Source organism: Ranitomeya variabilis, chromosome 6 (assembly GCF_051348905.1).
Source record: "Ranitomeya variabilis isolate aRanVar5 chromosome 6, aRanVar5.hap1, whole genome shotgun sequence".
In the NCBI taxonomy this organism is placed as follows: Eukaryota; Metazoa; Chordata; class Amphibia; order Anura; family Dendrobatidae; genus Ranitomeya; species Ranitomeya variabilis.
This window is the reverse complement of record NC_135237.1, coordinates 366,566,879-366,585,563: the sequence shown is the minus strand read 5'-3', so window position 1 is coordinate 366,585,563 and position 18,685 is coordinate 366,566,879. Positions and strand designations below refer to the sequence as shown.

Here is an 18,685-nt window from a genome sequence, read left to right as displayed (position 1 = left end):
ACACCAAACATGTCTAGGTTCTTTTTTATCTGTGACAAAAAAAATTCCAAAGTTTGCTAAAAAAAATGTTTTTTTTTAAATTGCACAATTTTCCGATACAGGTTAACGGCTCAATTTTTCATGATCTGGGGTCAGGTGAGGGTTTATTTTTTGAGTGCCGAGCTGACGTTTTTAATTATACCACTTTTGTGCAGATACGTTCTTTTGATCTCCCGATATTGCATTTTAATGCAATGTTGCGGCAACCAAGAAAACGTAATTTTGACGCTTTGATATTTTTTTCTCGCTACGCCATTTAGCGATCAGGTTAATCCTTTTTTATTGATAGATCGGGCGATTCTGAACTCGGCGATACCAAATATGATTTTTTTATTGTTTTATTTTGATTGGAGCGAAAGGGAGGTGATTTGAACTTATATATTTTTTTATATTTTTTAACACATTTTTTAAATTTTGGCATGCTTCAATAGCCTCCATGGGAGGCTAGAAGCGTCCTCTACTCGATCACTTCTGCTACATAGAGGTGATGCACAGATCACCTCAATGCAGCAGAATTACAGGCTTGCTATGAGCGCCGACCACAGGGTGGCACTCATACCAATCTGCCATCAACAACCATAGAAGTCTCAAGGAGACCTCTGGTTGTGATGGCAACGCACAGATGACCCCCGATCACGTGACGGGGTCAGTGGTGCGCGTACTTCCGGCCGCGCGGCCGGCAGTGCTTGTTAAATGCCGCTGTCAGAGTTTGACAGCGGCATTTAACTAGTTAATGGGGGTGGGCAGATCGCGATTCCGCTCGCACCCATTGTGGGCACATGCCAGCTGTTGTACTACTAACGACGAACAGGTGAGGGATATTGTTTTTTATTTTTGTTTTATTACAGGAGAATAAATGATCATGTACATTTCTAAATGTTCTTGCAATGTATTTCTTTGGCCTGTAGGTGTATAGTTAATAGCTAACATCAACCAGTTGCTGTACAAAAAGTCTCTGTATAACCCCGGACCAAAAAACCTATTGTCTCTTGTCCACCTTTCTTCATTAAAGCTTTACAACAAGATTTTAAAATAGCTGTAAGTCACAATATCCTAGCATTAGTTTCTCATCATTGACCAGAGAGGGAGTAGTCTAGAGAATTGTAATGTTCTGACATAATCACAATTATACAATGATTATTCAAGTTATTTTGTCAGTCAAGAGTATTGATCTTTTATGATACATTACTTATGTTGAAACTATCTTTTTTTTATCTTTGTGGTTGATAAAATATGCTAGGACAGATTATATGACGTTTGTATCTTGCCATCGGTTTGAGTCGGTTATCCTTTTGATCTGTTTTTCATTTGGTTGTCATATTTGATGATTTAGTAGTTGGATCACAAACGCATTGTTTTATTAAACAGTGTATTTTACTTTTTATGTAAACATACATAAAAAAACGCAACAAATGTGGCAAACACGATACGACATACGAAGCCGCAGGGGCTAGAAATGTAGCTTAAAATGTGTGCCAAAAACTGTCTTAGCACAAAATCACATGTACATCAGTGCTGGAGTCACCATTTTTGGAGCGGTCGCTAGTACATGTGTGTATTGGCTTCTATCGGTCCTACACGACATGATTGTGGGGCACTGATTGGCTCCCTTGTCACCCAAAGACTGCCATCTTGGTACTCCCATAAAGCTCAGCTGCAGGCTGCCTTTATAGAATACAGTTATCTTCACTAGTAAAAGCAATCATTATGTTCAAGTCCCCTAGGGGGACTAAAAAATGAAGTAAAAATGTTAAAAAAAAATGTTTTAAAAATATTAAAAAAAAGTAAAAACTATTCAAATCACTTCTTTTCCCCCAATAAAGATAAAAAATAAACATATTTCATATTGCAGTGTCCATAAAAGTTCAGTTCATCAAAATATAAAACTAATTAACATGTATGGTAAATGGTGTAAAGAATAGAATAATCAAAACACCAGAATCAAGGTTTCTCATTCATCACACCTCCCTTAAAAAAATGCAGTAAAAAATCTATCTAAGTGTCATATGTATTTTAATCTGGTATCAATAAAATTGTTAGCTTGTTACGCAAAAGACAACCCTCATACAGCTCCATTGACAATTAAATAAAAATGCTATGAGTCTTGGAAAGTGGCAACACAAAAAAAATTACATACTTCAGAATTTCTTTTTGACATGTTAAAAAAAATAGTAATGTTTCCTAGTCATTTTTACTAGACTGTAAATCCCATAGAAGTAAAGCCCTCAAAACTATTTTTTTGGATGGTGTCACTCAAAACTTCAACTCATTCCACACAAAAAAAAAACAAGACTACATACAGTTATGGCAACATAAAAATTAAAAAGGTATAACAGTTGGAAGAAGGGGAGGGAAAAATGCAAACATAAAGACAAAAATTGCTGCAGATGCAAAGGGTTAATGTCTTGGGCCGAATTTATTATGCATTTTCGACAAGTGCCAGGCACATTGAAGGGGGTTGGAGAGAGGAGGGTGGACTAAATTGTGATCATGGGTAACAAAATTGTGCCAAGTGTTGACAAAAGTTTGAATACCAAAGTAAGCCAACCAACAACTGTATAAACTGAAACAGTCTAAAGAAGCACCAGAATTATCAACATATGTAACCATGCATTGTCTAAAATGTAAGCAATTTTAGTGAATCAGTTCCAATATGTGTTAACACAGTCTTAGATATATTCTTCCCATAATGATATTGATCAACTGATTTGCTTACAGGTTCAATTTCCCTGTGCACACAGAAGCTATGCATGTGCTGTCCTGTGGAATCAGCTGATGAAGAAGAGGATAAGTTGAAATAAAAAGATCCTGCATACCTGACAACTTGCAAAATCTGTCCCTTAATATTACAACTTGTAGTGGTAAAAGAACACTCCTGGTAAAATAAATACATTGTGTTACGCCAAGTACTGGGCGTAAAAGGGTAGAAAATGACACAAGGATTTGACAACAGCAAAGAACCCCAAATAAATGTTGTATGTGTGTTTTTCTTGGAGTGTCCCTTTATGGCTATATATATATGTAATACATGTACATTATTTATTTGCAAAAACATTAGGTTTATGAAAGTTGAGCAGCTACAGTAAATGTGTTACATTACAATGACTGTAGAGTAAAAGCAGCTAAAAGTCTACAGTTTCCTCCAATGTGTTCAGAAATGTATTCATTATTATTTATTTACTGTATATAGCACCATTAATTCCATGGTGCTGTACATGAGAAGGGGGTTACATACAAAGTTATAGATATTGTTTATGGATCGCCCCCAGTAGAGCAGTGGGGTACTCGGAGCCGGGTCCTTCGGTTCTCAGTGGGGATGTCACGGTGGCTGACCCGGTCCGTGGCCCTAGGGACATCCGTATTAAAAGGGAAAGGTCTTTAAAGGGAATAGTGTTCGTGATGCCACCTGTGGTATTCGGTCAGGGTGACCGACCGACACTGCTTAGGGGTCCGCTGGGGTGATGTTATGGCAGCTTGATGGTATACCTCCCCACAGGTGGAGTGTATCCCCAGGGCTTCCCAGAGTTGCCTTCAGACGTAATATTGCTCCCCCTGGTGGAAGAACAACACTACTGCAACGACCAGGACTCTGGGGCGCTGCACTTACAGTCAACAAATTTATGATGACAGACTGGTACAGAAGGGAGAGGACCCTGTCCTTGCAGACTTACATTCTATGGGATAATGGGGAAGAGACAGAAGGTCGGGGTGCAGCAGCTCCGGTGGTGGTGAGGAGGCAGCTCGGGTGATGGTGAGGCAGCAGAATGGTTATTGCAGGCTATAAGCTTTCCTGAAGAGATGGGTTTTCAGGTTACGTCTGAAGGATCCGAGGGTGGTGGATTATCGGACATGTTGAGGCACAGAATTCCAGAGGATGGGGGATAGTCGGGAGAAATCTTTGAGACGGTTGTGTGAGGAACAAATAAGTGTAGAGGAGAGTAGGAGGTCTTGTGAGGATCGAAGATTACGTGAGGGAAGATATTGGTAGATTAGTTCAGAGATATAGGGAGGGGACAGGTTGTGGATGGCTTTGTAGGTCAGTGTTAGTAGTTCTAGAATATGCATGTCCCCGTAGTATATGAACAATGATGATTCCAGAATTCGCGGCAGACTGTGCCCGTCGCTGATTGGTCGAGGCAACCTTTATGACATCATCGTCGCCATGGCAACCATTATGACATCTACGTCGATACTGTGCCCGTCGCTGATTGGTCGAGGCAAATTCACGGCAGACTGTGCCCGTCGCTGATTGGTCGAGGCAACCTTTATGACATCATCGTCGCCATGCTGTGCCCGTCGCTGATTGGTCGAGGCCTGACGGCCTAGACCAATCAGAGACGCGGGATTTCCAGGACAGACAGACAGACAGACAGACAGACAAACCCTTAGACAATTATATATATAGACTAGACTGTGGCCCGATTCTAACGCATCGGGTATTCTAGAATATGCATGTCTCAGTAGTATATGGACAATGATGATTCCAGAATTCGCGGCAGACTGTGCCCGTCGCTGATTGGTCGAGGCAACCTTTATGACATCATCGTCGCCATGGCAACCATTATGACATCTACGTCGATACTGTGCCCGTCGCTGATTGGTCGAGGCCTGGCGGCCTCGACCAATCAGAGATGCGGGATTTCCATTATGACATCATCGTCGCCATGCTGTGCCCGTCGCTGATTGGTCGAGGCCTGGCAGCCTCGACCAATCAGAGACGTGGGATTTCCAGGACAGACAGACAGACAGACAGACAGACGGAAAACCCCTTAGACAATTATATATATAGATTATTATGGTACGGTATATGGCATTTACATAGGAAACCTGTATTTTTTATTTGAGTCAGTCACTTATTGACAAGGTTATATGAGGGTAGTATAGAACCAAACTTTCTGTGGCATTTGTATACCACTCTTTGTGCATACCAGGCAGAAGGTCAGTGCTTCTGCCTGCTCACAAGCTCACTGCAGAGTAGTTTTTTTGTGTGAGTTTGTTGAAGGTTTTGATAATGTAATGGGTGTATTGAGTGATAATGTGAAAGCATTAATAATGTAATAGGTGTTATTGCAGTATTTCAAAAGATTACAAGATTTTCACATATTACACAGCACACTGAGGTAGGACACCGATTTTTCCTCCCTCCTACAAAACTAAAAAAAGTTTAGTGTCCCTAACATAAATCCAGATGTAGTAATCCTTAAAGGGCACCTGTCACCCCATTTTTTCCGTATGAGATAAAAATACTATTAAATAGGACCTGAGCTGTGCATTACAACAGTGTATTTTGTGGACCCCGATTCCCCACCTATGCTGCCGAAATACGTTACCAAAGTAGCCGTTTTCGCCTGTCAATCAGGCTGGTCTGGTCAAAAGGGCGTGGTGTTTTCCCCCAGATCTTGCTTAGTTTTCCGTTGGTGGCGTAGTGGTTTGCGCATGCCCAAGGTCCCGAGTCCACTGCACAGGGGAGTGAAAACATCGCGATGTGCGTTATTTCCCTGTTGATCGGTGGGGGCGGCCATCTTCCTTTGGCCGCGCGTGCGCAGAAGCGGCGCTCTGCTGGCTGCGGCTTCAGGAAAATGGCCGCGGGATGCCGCGCGTGCGCAGATGGAGATCGCGGCGGCCATTTTCCTGAAGCAGAATTCGCATCTCGGCTTCAGGAAAATGGCCGCCGCGATCTCCATCTGCGCACGTGCGGCATCCCGTGGCCATTTTCCTGAAGCCGCGGCCAGCAGAGCGCCGCTTCTGCGCACACGCGGCCAAAGGAAGATGGCCGCCCCCACCGATCAACAGGGAAATAATGCACATCGCGATGTTTTCACTCCCCTGTGCAGTGGATTCGGGACCTTGGGCATGCGCAAACCACTACGCCACCAACGTACAGATAAGCAAGATCTGGGGGAAGACACCACGCCCTTTTGACCAGACCAGCCTGATTGACAGGCGAAAACGGCGACTTTGGTAACGTATTTTGGCAGCATAGGTGGGGAATCGGGGTCCACAAAATACACTGTTGTAATGCACAGCTCAGGCCCTATTTAACAGTATTTTTATCTCATACGGAAAAAACGGGGTGACAGGTGCCCTTTAACTTGTCAGATGGCACACAACTTTCTTAACATAGCATGTAGCACTTTATCTGAGAAATTAAGGATTAATATACACTGCTATAGGATTAGAACTACCATTAGTGAATGAATGCAGCACCAGAACCTCCATTGTACATGAACACGGCACTAGAATAACTGTCAGTAAAACCCTCCCCTTTGTTCCAATGTGCACTACTGAGTGCCAGGAGGAGGTGTGCGAGAGGGAAAATCAAAAAACAAACAAGCGAGCAGCTGTCTTCCCTGATGCGGGGTATAGACCCTGCTGCCTACCTATCACCATGCTGCCCGCCGCTGCTCCAGGAGCAGACTGAAGAGGACTGCCACCGCACTGCCTTTTATAGGCCAAGGGCCCATTGTGACACATGAGGGTTCCAGCCCATTGTGACACGTGAGGGTTGCAGACCATGGTCAAGGGCCCATTGTGACACGTGAGGGTTCCAGACCATGGCCAAGGGCCCATTGTGACACGTGAGGGTTCCAGCCCATTGTGACACGTGAAGGTTCCAGCCCATTGTGGCACATGAGGGTTCCAGACCATGGCCAAGGGCCTATTGTGACATGTGAGGGTTCCGCGCGCAGATTCTATCTAATGCAGGCAGCGCACCTGGTTGCTAGAAAGCATTAGAATACTCACACAGGTGTAGATAGGCAGCATATTCATGATCAGCAGAGACACAATTTTTCCTTTTTTTAAATACCTATGCACCAAAATATAAAAGTCAGTGGTCCACAAGAGGGAGACAACGTTTTCCAAAAGAAATCATGCTGTCACAAATGTGGTATGTATGGCAGAACTACTCATGGGTTACTTAAATGAAAGCACTAAGTACTGATAGCAAGGGGCCTAACTTTGTAGCTGGTCTATTTGCAACACTGTAACAAAGGCCAAATACATGTCCACATCTTCACACGCCGGTTGCAACCAGTAAAGAGAGATTGATTGATTGATTGATTGATTGATAGATTTCATATTGAACGCAATACAATGCTTGACATGCCTAGAGGCAAACAATGCGCACAGAAAATGTTGCAATTGGTCAAGTTAAATCAAGCAAAATGCATTTGGCATCTGAAATGTGCAACTTTGACCCTGAAAAGAATTCACATAATGGGTTATAGCACAACTTGTGCTGATTTCAATTCAATCTGCATTTGGAAGCCGGATCAGAGAAGGAGTGCACTGTTCCCGGAGATACCGCAATAACCGCTCAATGCGTGGAGTGGACAGAGCAAGCTCTTTTTCCATCTCCCTGTTCTAAAAATCCATTTAATATAAGGTCCCTAAATAGGAGACGTATCAGATATCAAACTGATAAGAACAGGTACTACACTTGATCTTGAGTGGCGGCGACGACGACGATTTCAGCCGAAAGGCCGAGCAGCGATAACCAGATATGGTTTAGCACTTTCACCACAGAAAGGCCTAACGCTGCTACTTGACCCTAGCCGAAAGGCTGAGAAGCAATAACCAGAAAGCGTTTCACCCTTGTGCCGCACCAAGGCCTAACACTGGTACCCTTTGGGGAGATGGAGCAAAAGATTGCCCTGAGGAGGACATTTTAGCATACCGGACGCCTTCACAATGACAGTTCTGCTGTTTGTTCAAGTTGTGAGCCACTTGTTTTTAATCTGCATAACCCCACCTATTGTAACCCTCCCCCTTTGTTCCAATGTGCACTACTGAGTGCCAGGAGGAGGTGTGCGAGAGGGAAAATAAAAAAAAAACAAGCGAGCAGCTGTCTTCCCTGATGCGGGGTATAGACCCTGCTGCCTACCTATCATGATGCTGCCCACCGCTGGTCCAGCAGCAGACTGAAGAGGACTGCCACCGCACTGCCTTTTATAGGCCAAGGGCCCATTGTGACACTTGAGGGTTCCAGCCCATTGTGACACGTGAGGGTTCCAGACCATGGCCAAGGGCCCATTGTGACACGTGAGGGTTCCAGACCATGGCCAAGGGCCCATTGTGACACGTGAGGGTTCCGCGCGCAGATTCTATCTAATGCAGGCAGCGCACCTGGTTGCTAGAAAGCATTAGAATACTCACACAGGTGTTGATAGGCAGCATATTCATGATCAGCACAGACACAATTTTTCCTTTTTTTAAATACCTATGCACCAACATTTAAAAGTCAGTGGTCCACAAGAGGGAGACAACGTTTTCCAAAAGAAATCATGCTGTCCCAAATGTGGTATGTATGGCAGAACTACTCAGAGTCATGGGTTACTTAAATGAAAGCACTAAGTACTGATAGCAAGGGGCCTAACTTTGTAGCTGGTCTATTTGCAACACTGTAACAAAGGCCAAATACATGTCCACATCTGCACACGCTGGTTGCAACCAGTAAAGAGAGATTGATTGATTGATAGATTTCAGATTGAACGCAATACAATGCTTGACATGCCTAGAGGCAAACAATGCGCACAGAAAATGTTGCAATTGGTCAAGTTAAATCAAGCAAAATGCATTTGGCATCTGAAATGTGCAACTTTGACCCTGAAAAGAATTCACATAATGGGTTATAGCACAACTTGTGCTGATTTCAATTCAATCTGCATTTGGAAGCCGGATCAGAGAAGGAGTGCACTGTTCCCGGAGATACCGCAATAACCGCTCAATGCGTGGAGTGGACAGAGCAAGCTCTTTTTCCATCTCCCTGTTCTAAAAATCCATTTAATATAAGGTCCCCAAATAGGAGACGTATCAGATATTAAATTGATAAGAACAGGTGCTACACTTGATCTTGAGTGGCGGCGACGACGACGACGATTTCAGCCGAAAGGCCGAGCAGCGATAACCAGATATGGTTTAGCACTTTCACCACAGAAAGGCCTAACGCTGCTCCTTGACCCTAGCAGAAAGGCTGAGAAGCAATAACCAGAAAGCGTTTCACCCTTGTGCCGCACCAAGGCCTAACACTGGTACCCTTTGGGGAGATGGAGCAAAAGATTGCCCTGAGGAGGACATTTTAGCATACCGGACGCCTTCACAATGACAGTTCTGCTGTTTGTTCAAGCTGTGAGCCACTTGTTTTTAATCTGCATAACCCCACCTATTGTAACCCTCCCCCTTTGTTCCAATGTGCACTACTGAGTGCCAGGAGGAGGTGTGCTGTTGTGATTTTGCTTTTTGCTCCCTCTAGTGGTCATTAGTGATTTGACTCTGGAGCTTCTGTCTTTTCCTATATCCTCACCTGGGCCGTTAGTTCAAGGGCGTTGCTATATAAGCTCCCTGGACCTTCAGTTCAATGCCTGGCATCGTTGAAATCAGAGCTAATCTGTTGTGCTCTTGTCCTATGATCCTGGTTCCTGTATTTCAAGCTAAGTCTGCTTCCTTGCTTTTTGCTTTTGTTTTGTTTGGTATTTTTGTCCAGCTTGTTCCAATCTGTATCCTGACCTTTGCTGGAAGCTCTAGGGGGCTGGTGTTCTCCCCCCGGACCGTTAGACGGTTCGGGGGTTCTTGAATCTCCAGCGTGGATTTTTATAGGGTTTTTGTTGACCAGATAAGTTATCTTGCTATATTCTGCTATTAGTAAGCTGGCCTCTCTTTGCTGAACCTGGTTCATTTCTGTGTTTGTCATTTCCTCTTACCTCACCGTTATTATTTGTGGGGGGCTTGTATCTTGCTTTGGGGTCCCTTTCTCTGGAGGCAAGAGAGGTCTTTGTTTTCTTCTCCTAGGGGTAGTTAGATTCTCCGGCTGGCGCGAGTCATCTAGCGATCACCGTAGGCATGATCCCCGGCTACTTCTAGTGTTGGCGTTAGGAGTAGCTATTTGGTCAACCCAGTTACCACAGCCCTATGAGCTGGATTTTTGAATCTCGCAGACTTACACATTCCTCTGAGACCCTGTCCACTGGGGTCATAACAGTATGCCAGGCCAGTATTAAATGTTTAATGCATTGCAGAAGTGGGATTATAAGAAAGAAAATTTTGAGGGTTTTTTTTTCCCTCTCTCATTTTTTTCTTTTTTTATTATTTTTTTTTTTTTCTTTTCCCCTTTACCTCAGAGTGGCTTAAGCTTGCTGCAGACATGAATGTCCAGACCTTGATTACAAGTGTGGACCAGCTTGCCGCTCGTGTGCAGGGTATACAAGATTATGTTACCAGAAATCCTAGGTCTGAACCCAAGATTCCGATTCCTGAACTGTTTTCAGGAGACCGATTTAAGTTTAGGAATTTCAGGAATAATTGTAAATTGTTTTTGTCCCTGAAACCTTGTTCGTCTGGAGACTCTGCTCAACAAGTAAAAATTGTTATTTCATTCTTACGGGGTGACCCTCAAGATTGGGCTTTTTCGTTGGCGCCAGGAGATCCGGCATTGGCTGATATTGATGCGTTTTTTCTGGCGCTCGGTTTACTTTATGAGGAACCCAATCTTGAGATTCAGGCAGAGAAAGCCTTGCTGGCTATGTCTCAGGGCCAGGACGAGGCTGAGGTGTATTGCCAAAAATTTCGGAAATGGTCCGTGCTGACACATTGGAACGAGTGTGCACTGGCCGCTAATTTTAGAAATGGCCTTTCTGAGGCCATTAAGAATGTTATGGTGGGTTTTCCCATTCCCACAGGTCTGAATGATACCATGTCCCTGGCTATTCAAATTGACCGGCGGTTGCGGGAGCGCAAAACCGCAAATTCCCTCATGTTGTTGTCTGAACAGACACCTGATGTGATGCAATGTGATAGAAAAACCGCAAATTCCCTCATGGTGTTGTCTGAACGGACACCTGATTTGATGCAATGTGATAGAATCCTGACTAGAAATGAGAGGGCTCAGCGCTTTGCCAACCGCCGCCGCGGTGTGGGTCCCCGACTACGTGTTGGGGATTTGGTGTGGCTTTCTTCCCGCTTTGTTCCTATGAAGGTTTCCTCTCCCAAATTTAAACCTCGTTTTATTGGTCCTTACAAGATATTGGAAAGCCTTAATCCTGTATCCTTTCGCCTGGATCTTCCTGTGTCGTTTGCTATCCACAACGTGTTTCATAGGTCCTTGTTGCGGCGGTACGTTGTGCCTGTGGTTCCTTCTGCTGAGCCTCCTGCTCCGGTGTTGGTTGAGGGCGAGTTGGAGTTCGTGGTGGAGAAGATCTTGGATTCTCGTCTCTCCAGGCGGAGGCTTCAGTACCTGGTCAAGTGGAAGGGCTATGGTCAGGAAGATAATTCCTGGGTGGTCGCCTCTGATGTTCATGCGGCCGATTTAGTTCGTGCCTTTCACGCCGCTCGTCCTGATCGCCCTGGTGGTCGTGGTGAGGGTTCGGTGACCCCTCACTAAGGGGGGGGTACTGTTGTGATTTTGCTTTTTGCTCCCTCTAGTGGTCATTAGTGATTTGACTCTGGAGCTTCTGTCTTTTCCTATATCCTCACCTGGGCCGTTAGTTCAAGGGCGTTGCTATATAAGCTCCCTGGACCTTCAGTTCAATGCCTGGCATCGTTGAAATCAGAGCTAATCTGTTGTGCTCTTGTCCTATGATCCTGGTTCCTGTATTTCAAGCTAAGTCTGTTTCCTTGCTTTTTGCTTTTGTTTTGTTTGGTATTTTTGTCCAGCTTGTTCCAATCTGTATCCTGACCTTTGCTGGAAGCTCTAGGGGGCTGGTGTTCTCCCCCCGGACCGTTAGACGGTTCGGGGGTTCTTGAATCTCCAGCGTGGATTTTTATAGGGTTTTTGTTGACCAGATAAGTTATCTTGCTATATTCTGCTATTAGTAAGCTGGCCTCTCTTTGCTGAACCTGGTTCATTTCTGTGTTTGTCATTTCCTCTTACCTCACCGTTATTATTTGTGGGGGGCTTGTATCTTGCTTTGGGGTCCCTTTCTCTGGAGGCAAGAGAGGTCTTTGTTTTCTTCTCCTAGGGGTAGTTAGATTCTCCGGCTGGCGCGAGTCATCTAGCGATCACCGTAGGCATGATCCCCGGCTACTTCTAGTGTTGGCGTTAGGAGTAGCTATTTGGTCAACCCAGTTACCACAGCCCTATGAGCTGGATTTTTGAATCTCGCAGACTTACACGTTCCTCTGAGACCCTGTCCACTGGGGTCATAACAGTGTGCGAGAGAGAAAATAAAAAAAACACAAGCGAGCAGCTGTCTTCCCTGATGCGGGGTATAGACCCTGCTGCCTACCTATCACGATGCTGCCCACCACTGGTCCAGCAGCAGACTGAAGAGGACTGCCACCGCACTGCCTTTTATAGGCCAAGGGCCCATTGTGACACTTGAGGGTTCCAGCCCATTGTGACACGTGAGGGTTCCAGACCATGGCCAAGGGCCCATTGTGACACGTGAGGGTTCCGCGCGCAGATTCTATCTAATGCAGGCAGCGCACCTGGTTGCTAGAAAGCATTAGAATACTCACACAGGTGTTGATAGGCAGCATATTCATGATCAGCACAGACACAATTTTTCCTTTTTTTAAATACCTATGCACCAACATTTAAAAGTCAGTGGTCCACAAGAGGGAGACAACGTTTTCCAAAAGAAATCATGCTGTCCCAAATGTGGTATGTATGGCAGAACTACTCAGAGTCATGGGTTACTTAAATGAAAGCACTAAGTACTGATAGCAAGGGGCCTAACTTTGTAGCTGGTCTATTTGCAACACTGTAACAAAGGCCAAATACATGTCCACATCTGCACACGCTGGTTGCAACCAGTAAAGAGAGATTGATTGATTGATTGATTGATTGATTGATTGATTGATAGATTTCAGATTGAACGCAATACAATGCTTGACATGCCTAGAGGCAAACAATGCGCACAGAAAATGTTGCAATTGGTCAAGTTAAATCAAGCAAAATGCATTTCGCATCTGAAATGTGCAACTTTGACCCTGAAAAGAATTCACATAATGGGTTATAGCACAACTTGTGCTGATTTCAATTCAATCTGCATTTATAAGCCGGATCAGAGAAGGAGTGCACTGTTCCCGGAGATACCGCAATAACCGCTCAATGCGTGGAGTGCACAGAGCAAGCTCTTTTTCCATCTCCCTGTTCTAAAAATCCATTTAATATAAGGTCCCCAAATAGGAGATGTATCAGATATTAAACTGATAAGAACAGGTGCTACACTTGATCTTGAGTGGCGGCGACGACGACGATTTCAGCCGAAAGGCCGAGCAGCGATAACCAGATATGGTTTAGCACTTTCACCACACCAAGGCCTAACGCTGCTCCTTGACCCTAGCCGAAAGGCTGAGAAGCAATATCCAGAAAGCGTTTCACCCTTGTGCCGCACCAAGGCCTAACACTGGTACCCTTTGGGGAGATGGAGCAAAAGATTGCCCTGAGGAGGACATTTTAGCATACCGGACGCCTTCACAATGACAGTTCTGCTGTTTGTTCAAGCTGTGAGCCACTTGTTTTTTAGTTTCAAAAAGGTTTTATTGAAATTTCAACATCAACATTCATAACATGAAATTGCAATGTGAATGAGCTCCCTCGCAGGGGAGTCTATAACTGAATAATATAAGAACACATATTCCTTGTAGATACAAGGGTGGACAAGACAAAAACAACACAAGGGAAGAACATGAAGGAGAGGGAAAATTGCATTTACTTTTTAATTTATAACAACCGCTATCCCCACAGAATCAAATTGCTAGGGGGACAGATGAAGAGTCTGACTCAAGTGTAAATTAGGTTGTAGATCCATCCAAGGGCCCCATATCTTAAAGAACTGATCCCATATATCATTTCTAGTGGCCTCAATGCGTTCATAGAACATAATGTTATTCATCCTTTCCTTAACCATACGTAGCGACAACGTGGGGTTCCTCCATTTCGAAGCAATGTGAATTTTAGTAGCCATAAAGAGAAAAGAAACCAACTTAAATAGATTTTTAGGGAAAGCCGGGTGTCTCGCCCCCAGCAGAAAAACAGAGGCATCCAGATTGGTTTTTTTCCCCGCCAGTTGGTCAACTAGAAGGTTTATCTTTTGCCATAAGTTGGACACCACTGGGCAAGTCCACCATATATGTTTCATGTCCCCAGGTAGATTACATCCCCGAAAGCATAAATTCGAGACATTGGGGAATATGCTATGAAGTTTAGTTGGCACTAGATAAGTCCTATGAAGGACCTTGATCGAGGTTTCCACTAAAGATGACTGGTGACTACCCTTAGTTAGCGTGTCACAACACCTCCTCCAGTTCTCCAACGTCAGCTCAACACCCAACTCCTCCTCCCACCGTCTCATGAAACCCAACTTCTTCATATCATGGGGTGGGTTTATAATAGAATAAAGCAAATATATTGTCCCCCTTCCCATTGGGTCTGAAAGGCATTTTTGTTCATAACCAGAAACAGGAACGGGGCGCTTACCATGAGTTAGGCTACCTGCAAAGTGCAAAATCTGATTAATGTGCATTATTTCTCTAATCGGGGGTTCAAACTTCCTCACGAATTCTGCTCTGTCCATCAGGACACCGAAAGGGTCACACAAGTGTTTTATTGTGGTAATCCCTCTCAATATCCACCAAGTGAACAAACGTGAGTCCAGGCCAGGAGTGAACATCGGGTTACCTAATATAGAGGTTAATGGGGAGGGGTCTGATTGCAGTGAATATTTGAATCTAACTCTTCTCCACAAATTGAAAGAGTGAGCAGTATAAGGTGCTGTTATAAATAGTTGTTTGGGGATTTTTCCCGTAGACCACATAAGGCCTGGCAATGAGAGTGGCTTAATAAGGTGTGTCTCCAGATGAACCCACCTTGGCTTGTTATTTTGGGCGCATATACTTGTTAGTTGTGCTATTTGTGCCGCTTTATAGTATAGGGATAGATTTGGAAGCGAGACTCCACCATGTCTTCTATGGAAGAACATTAATTTTTGGGGGATTCTAGCCCTTTTATTCTGCCATATAAATTTAGAGATCATGGCGTGAAGACCTGAAAACGTTTTAGCTGAAATCGGTATTGGGAGAGATCTAAAAAGGTACAACAACCTCGGGAGGGTCACCATTTTTATTGTGTGGATCCTACCCAGCCAAGATAGGTTTAGCGAAGCCCACCTGCATAGGTCAGTGTGAAGATTCTGGATAAGTGGCGTGTAGTTCCATTTATAAAGGTTAGCTCTGTTTGTTGTAATATTTATTCCCAAGTAGGTTAAATAATTGTCCCTCTTTGTGAATTTAAATTGGGAGGTGATATTATCCTGCATAGTTTTGCTGGTATTGATAAAGAGAGCTTCTGATTTGTCTATATTAATTTTCAGCCCTGAAATGTCTTCAAATATATTAAGCAGAGAGAGGAGATTGGGAATTGTTGTATGGGGATTGGTAATAGTCAAAAGGAGGTCATCTGCAAACAAGCTAACCTTGTATTGATCGCCTAAGTTAGTTAATCCAGTAATGTTCTGATTCGTTCTAATGGCTTCTGCCAAGGGCTCCATGGCCAAAGCAAATAATGCCGGGGAGAGTGGGCATCCCTGTCTGGTACCACGCTGAATAGATATGGGAGAAGGGCTCAACGTCGGGAGCTTCAGATACACTGTGGGAAAGTCATAGAGTAATTTAATACATTCTATAAACTCCCGAGTGAAACCGAATTTAGATAGGACTTGAAAGAGATAGTTCCAGGAGAGTGAGTCGAATGCCTTCTCAATGTCTAAGGCTAGTATTAAAAGTTGTTCCTTGCGGGAGTTTGCCGTGTGGATAAGGTTTATATTACGTCTGATATTGTCCGGGGCCTGCCTAGATGGGATGAACCCCACCTGGTCCTTGTGAATAAGAGAGGGCAGTATGTGATTTATTCTACTTGTGATAATTGCAGTGAATATTTTTAAATCCACATTTAGTAAAGAAATAGGCCTAAAGTTCTTGGTCAGTAAATGGTCTTTTTTTGGCTTAGGTAGAATTGTAACATGGGAAACCAGAAACTCTGGGGGCATTTTTGAGCCATGAAGGAGGGCATCTCCAAAGTTTTTGATGTGGGGTGAAAGAATTTCAGCAAATTTTTGGTAATAAATGGCCGTGAGTCCATCAGGGCCGGGGGCCTTTCCCTTTTTCAACGCTTTGATAACTGATTGGATCTCTTCCATAGATATTTCGGAGTGTAGTTGTTTAGCTATTGCATCTGTGATTTTAGGTAAGTGCAGGTTTTGTAGAAATTGTTGAATCGGGTGAGGAGATAAGGGTTTGGGCTGGGTATATAAGTTTTAGTAATATTCGTGGAATGTTCTATATATATTATCTGGGTGGGACGACATCCTCCCCGAACCATCTTTTATTGAAAAAATTGTGTTGATCATTTCCCTAGAACGTAACTTGCGAGCTAATAGTTTGCTCGGCTTGTTAGCGAATTTGTAAAATTTGGCTCGCGTCCAAGTCAAGGCCTTCTCAGTTCTAGTGGTGAGGATGGCATCTAATTGAGTTTTGGTCTCCTGAATTTGTTTGGAAAGGTAGAGAGAGGTGGACATCTGGTTGGCTTGTTCTAGTTTTGCCAATTTATTTTCTAATCTGGTTTGTAGTTCAGTTCTCGTTTTTTTCCTTTGAGCAGCCAACTTAATTATTGAGCCCGTTATAAATTTCTTGTGTGCCATCCAAATGGCTCCGGGGGATACATCACCAGAAGTGTTAAATTTAAAATATTCGATTAATTCGTCCTTAATTGTATTTGTGATCTCAGGGTCAGTAAGTAGTGATTCGTTAAGTCTCCATCTGTATAAGCTAGAGGTGGACACATTGAATTTGAATGGTCAGACCATGCCGAATGTACGTGGCGTGAGAATAGGACTGTGGGAAGTGAGGTGGTTTTTGTCAATTGAAGATCTATTCTGGAGTATGTTTTGTGGGCGGGAGAGTAGTACGTATAACCTCTATTATTACCATTCATCTCTCTCCATATGTCTGCTAGGTGATGGACCATTAATAATCGGGAGATTTTTTTCCTCTCATTTTTAGTGATGTCAGTACGTCTTATAGCATTGCTGTCTAATGTTGGATTTATCGTGAAATTAAAATCTCCGCACCATATCAGGTGCTGGAAAGAGTAGTTATCCAGCTTGTTTAAAATGGACTTAAAAACCTGAAATTGAGATGAGGCTGGGAGGTAGCTATTTATTAAACAAAGTTTTTGCCCTTGTAATGTGCCTAGTAGGATTAAGAACCTACCCTCATCATCTGATAGGGAATTTGTTATCTGTATTGGGAAATTGTTTTTGAGGAAAATTGCTACTCCTTTTGTTTTACTTGTGCCTGAAGATGTAAAAACGCGAGAATAGTTCTGGTCAAAGTACTTTGGGCATGAAGAGGTAGAGAAGTGTGTCTCCTGAAGACAAAGGACATCAGGATTCTGTTTTTTATAGTCCAGGAAGGCCTTTTTATGTTTGATGGGGGAATTAAACCCCCTTACATTATGGGATAAGACCCTACACATAGACGGGCTGGGTTAGTGTTGCATATAAAGGCTTACCCCTAAGTTTTCTCCCAACCCTGAGCATCTCCCGGTAACGATCCACCTGGAGGCCATGCAAAGAAGTAGAGGATTTCGAGCAGACATCTACGGACCTACTTAAAGCAAATACAATAGAAGGGGGGGGGGGAAGAAGACAAAACAAGACAACATAGAACAAACATTTATAATCAAATGGGCTAAAAGCCCATGCAACTTAGTGAACTGGTGGTCCATATTATGTGGAAACGACCAGGCTTCACCAAAATGGGTAACGTGTGAAAACCCCTAACAAGTCCAGCCCCTTCGGATTGTTAAATATCACGGGTAGCCATAGCAAAGCAATAATGAAACTTCGTACAACCATAGGACCCCGTGAAAATATTTGCACCGACTATCCAAAAAAAAAAAAAAAAAAAGGGGGGGGGGAGGGTAAAGGAAAGGGAGGAATATAAGTGAGCTCCTTGGGAGGTATCAAAATCCTCCAACTCCATCCGAACAACTTAAATCATTCTTTCTTAGATGAGCTACAGCCCTCTTAGGTATTAAGCGCAGAGAGAAGCAGTGATTGATACAGTTAAATGGGAACGCCTCATTGTTCAATATCTTTCAAGTGACAATCGCACGTTGGCTTCTTGTTACTCTTGGGACCTCTTTCCACTCCCTACTCGGTCTGGGTTTCCTCTGAAGCAGAGGTTGTGGATCTTCTGGAATCTTGAAACCCAATTGCTCAATCACACGTCTTCCCTCCTCAAATGATCGACATGTAAAGAGCTTATTATCGTGGGAGAAAGACAGGGCGAATGGGAAGCCCCATCTATATCTTATTTTGGCAGCTTGCAAAGTTGTAGTGAGTGGTCTGAACTCCCTGCGCCTGTTCAGAGTGGCGGGAGCTATGTCAGCATATAGATGAACTGAGTTTGGAACACCTGGGAGATTTGGGGAGTCCCGAGCTGCTGTTAAAATGAGGTCTCTGGTCTCTTCGTAGTGTAATTTCAAGACTACATCCCTTGGAGTATTATCAGACCTTGGCTTGCCCAGTGCTCTGTGTATCCTAGTGATGTGTAACGTGGTCGGGTCTGCCTGTGGGAGAAGGGCAGAGAACAGACCAGATGCAGTCTCTTTCAGTGACACTATTGATTCAGGGAGACCCCTTAT

General features: G+C 43.8%; 1 protein-coding gene and 3 pseudogenes across 1 annotated transcript in view; 1 reads left to right on the top strand and 3 right to left on the bottom strand.

Annotated features, from left to right (window-relative positions):
• LOC143782504 (Y+L amino acid transporter 2-like) overlaps positions 1-3,170 on the top strand; it is a 117,789-nt gene extending 114,619 nt beyond the window's left edge. The window contains exon 10 of the mRNA XM_077269999.1: positions 2,758-3,170. Coding sequence (XP_077126114.1) covers positions 2,758-2,840 — 83 coding nt within the window. The 3' untranslated portion in view covers positions 2,841-3,170. The remainder of the gene's footprint in view (positions 1-2,757) is intronic.
• A 4,149-nt stretch (positions 3,171-7,319) lies between these two features.
• Positions 7,320-7,535, bottom strand: LOC143783613 (U2 spliceosomal RNA; annotated as a pseudogene).
• A 1,191-nt stretch (positions 7,536-8,726) lies between these two features.
• LOC143783627 (U2 spliceosomal RNA) lies at positions 8,727-8,945 on the bottom strand (annotated as a pseudogene).
• A 4,101-nt stretch (positions 8,946-13,046) lies between these two features.
• Positions 13,047-13,262, bottom strand: LOC143783633 (U2 spliceosomal RNA; annotated as a pseudogene).
• Between the last annotated feature and the right edge of the window lie 5,423 nt (positions 13,263-18,685).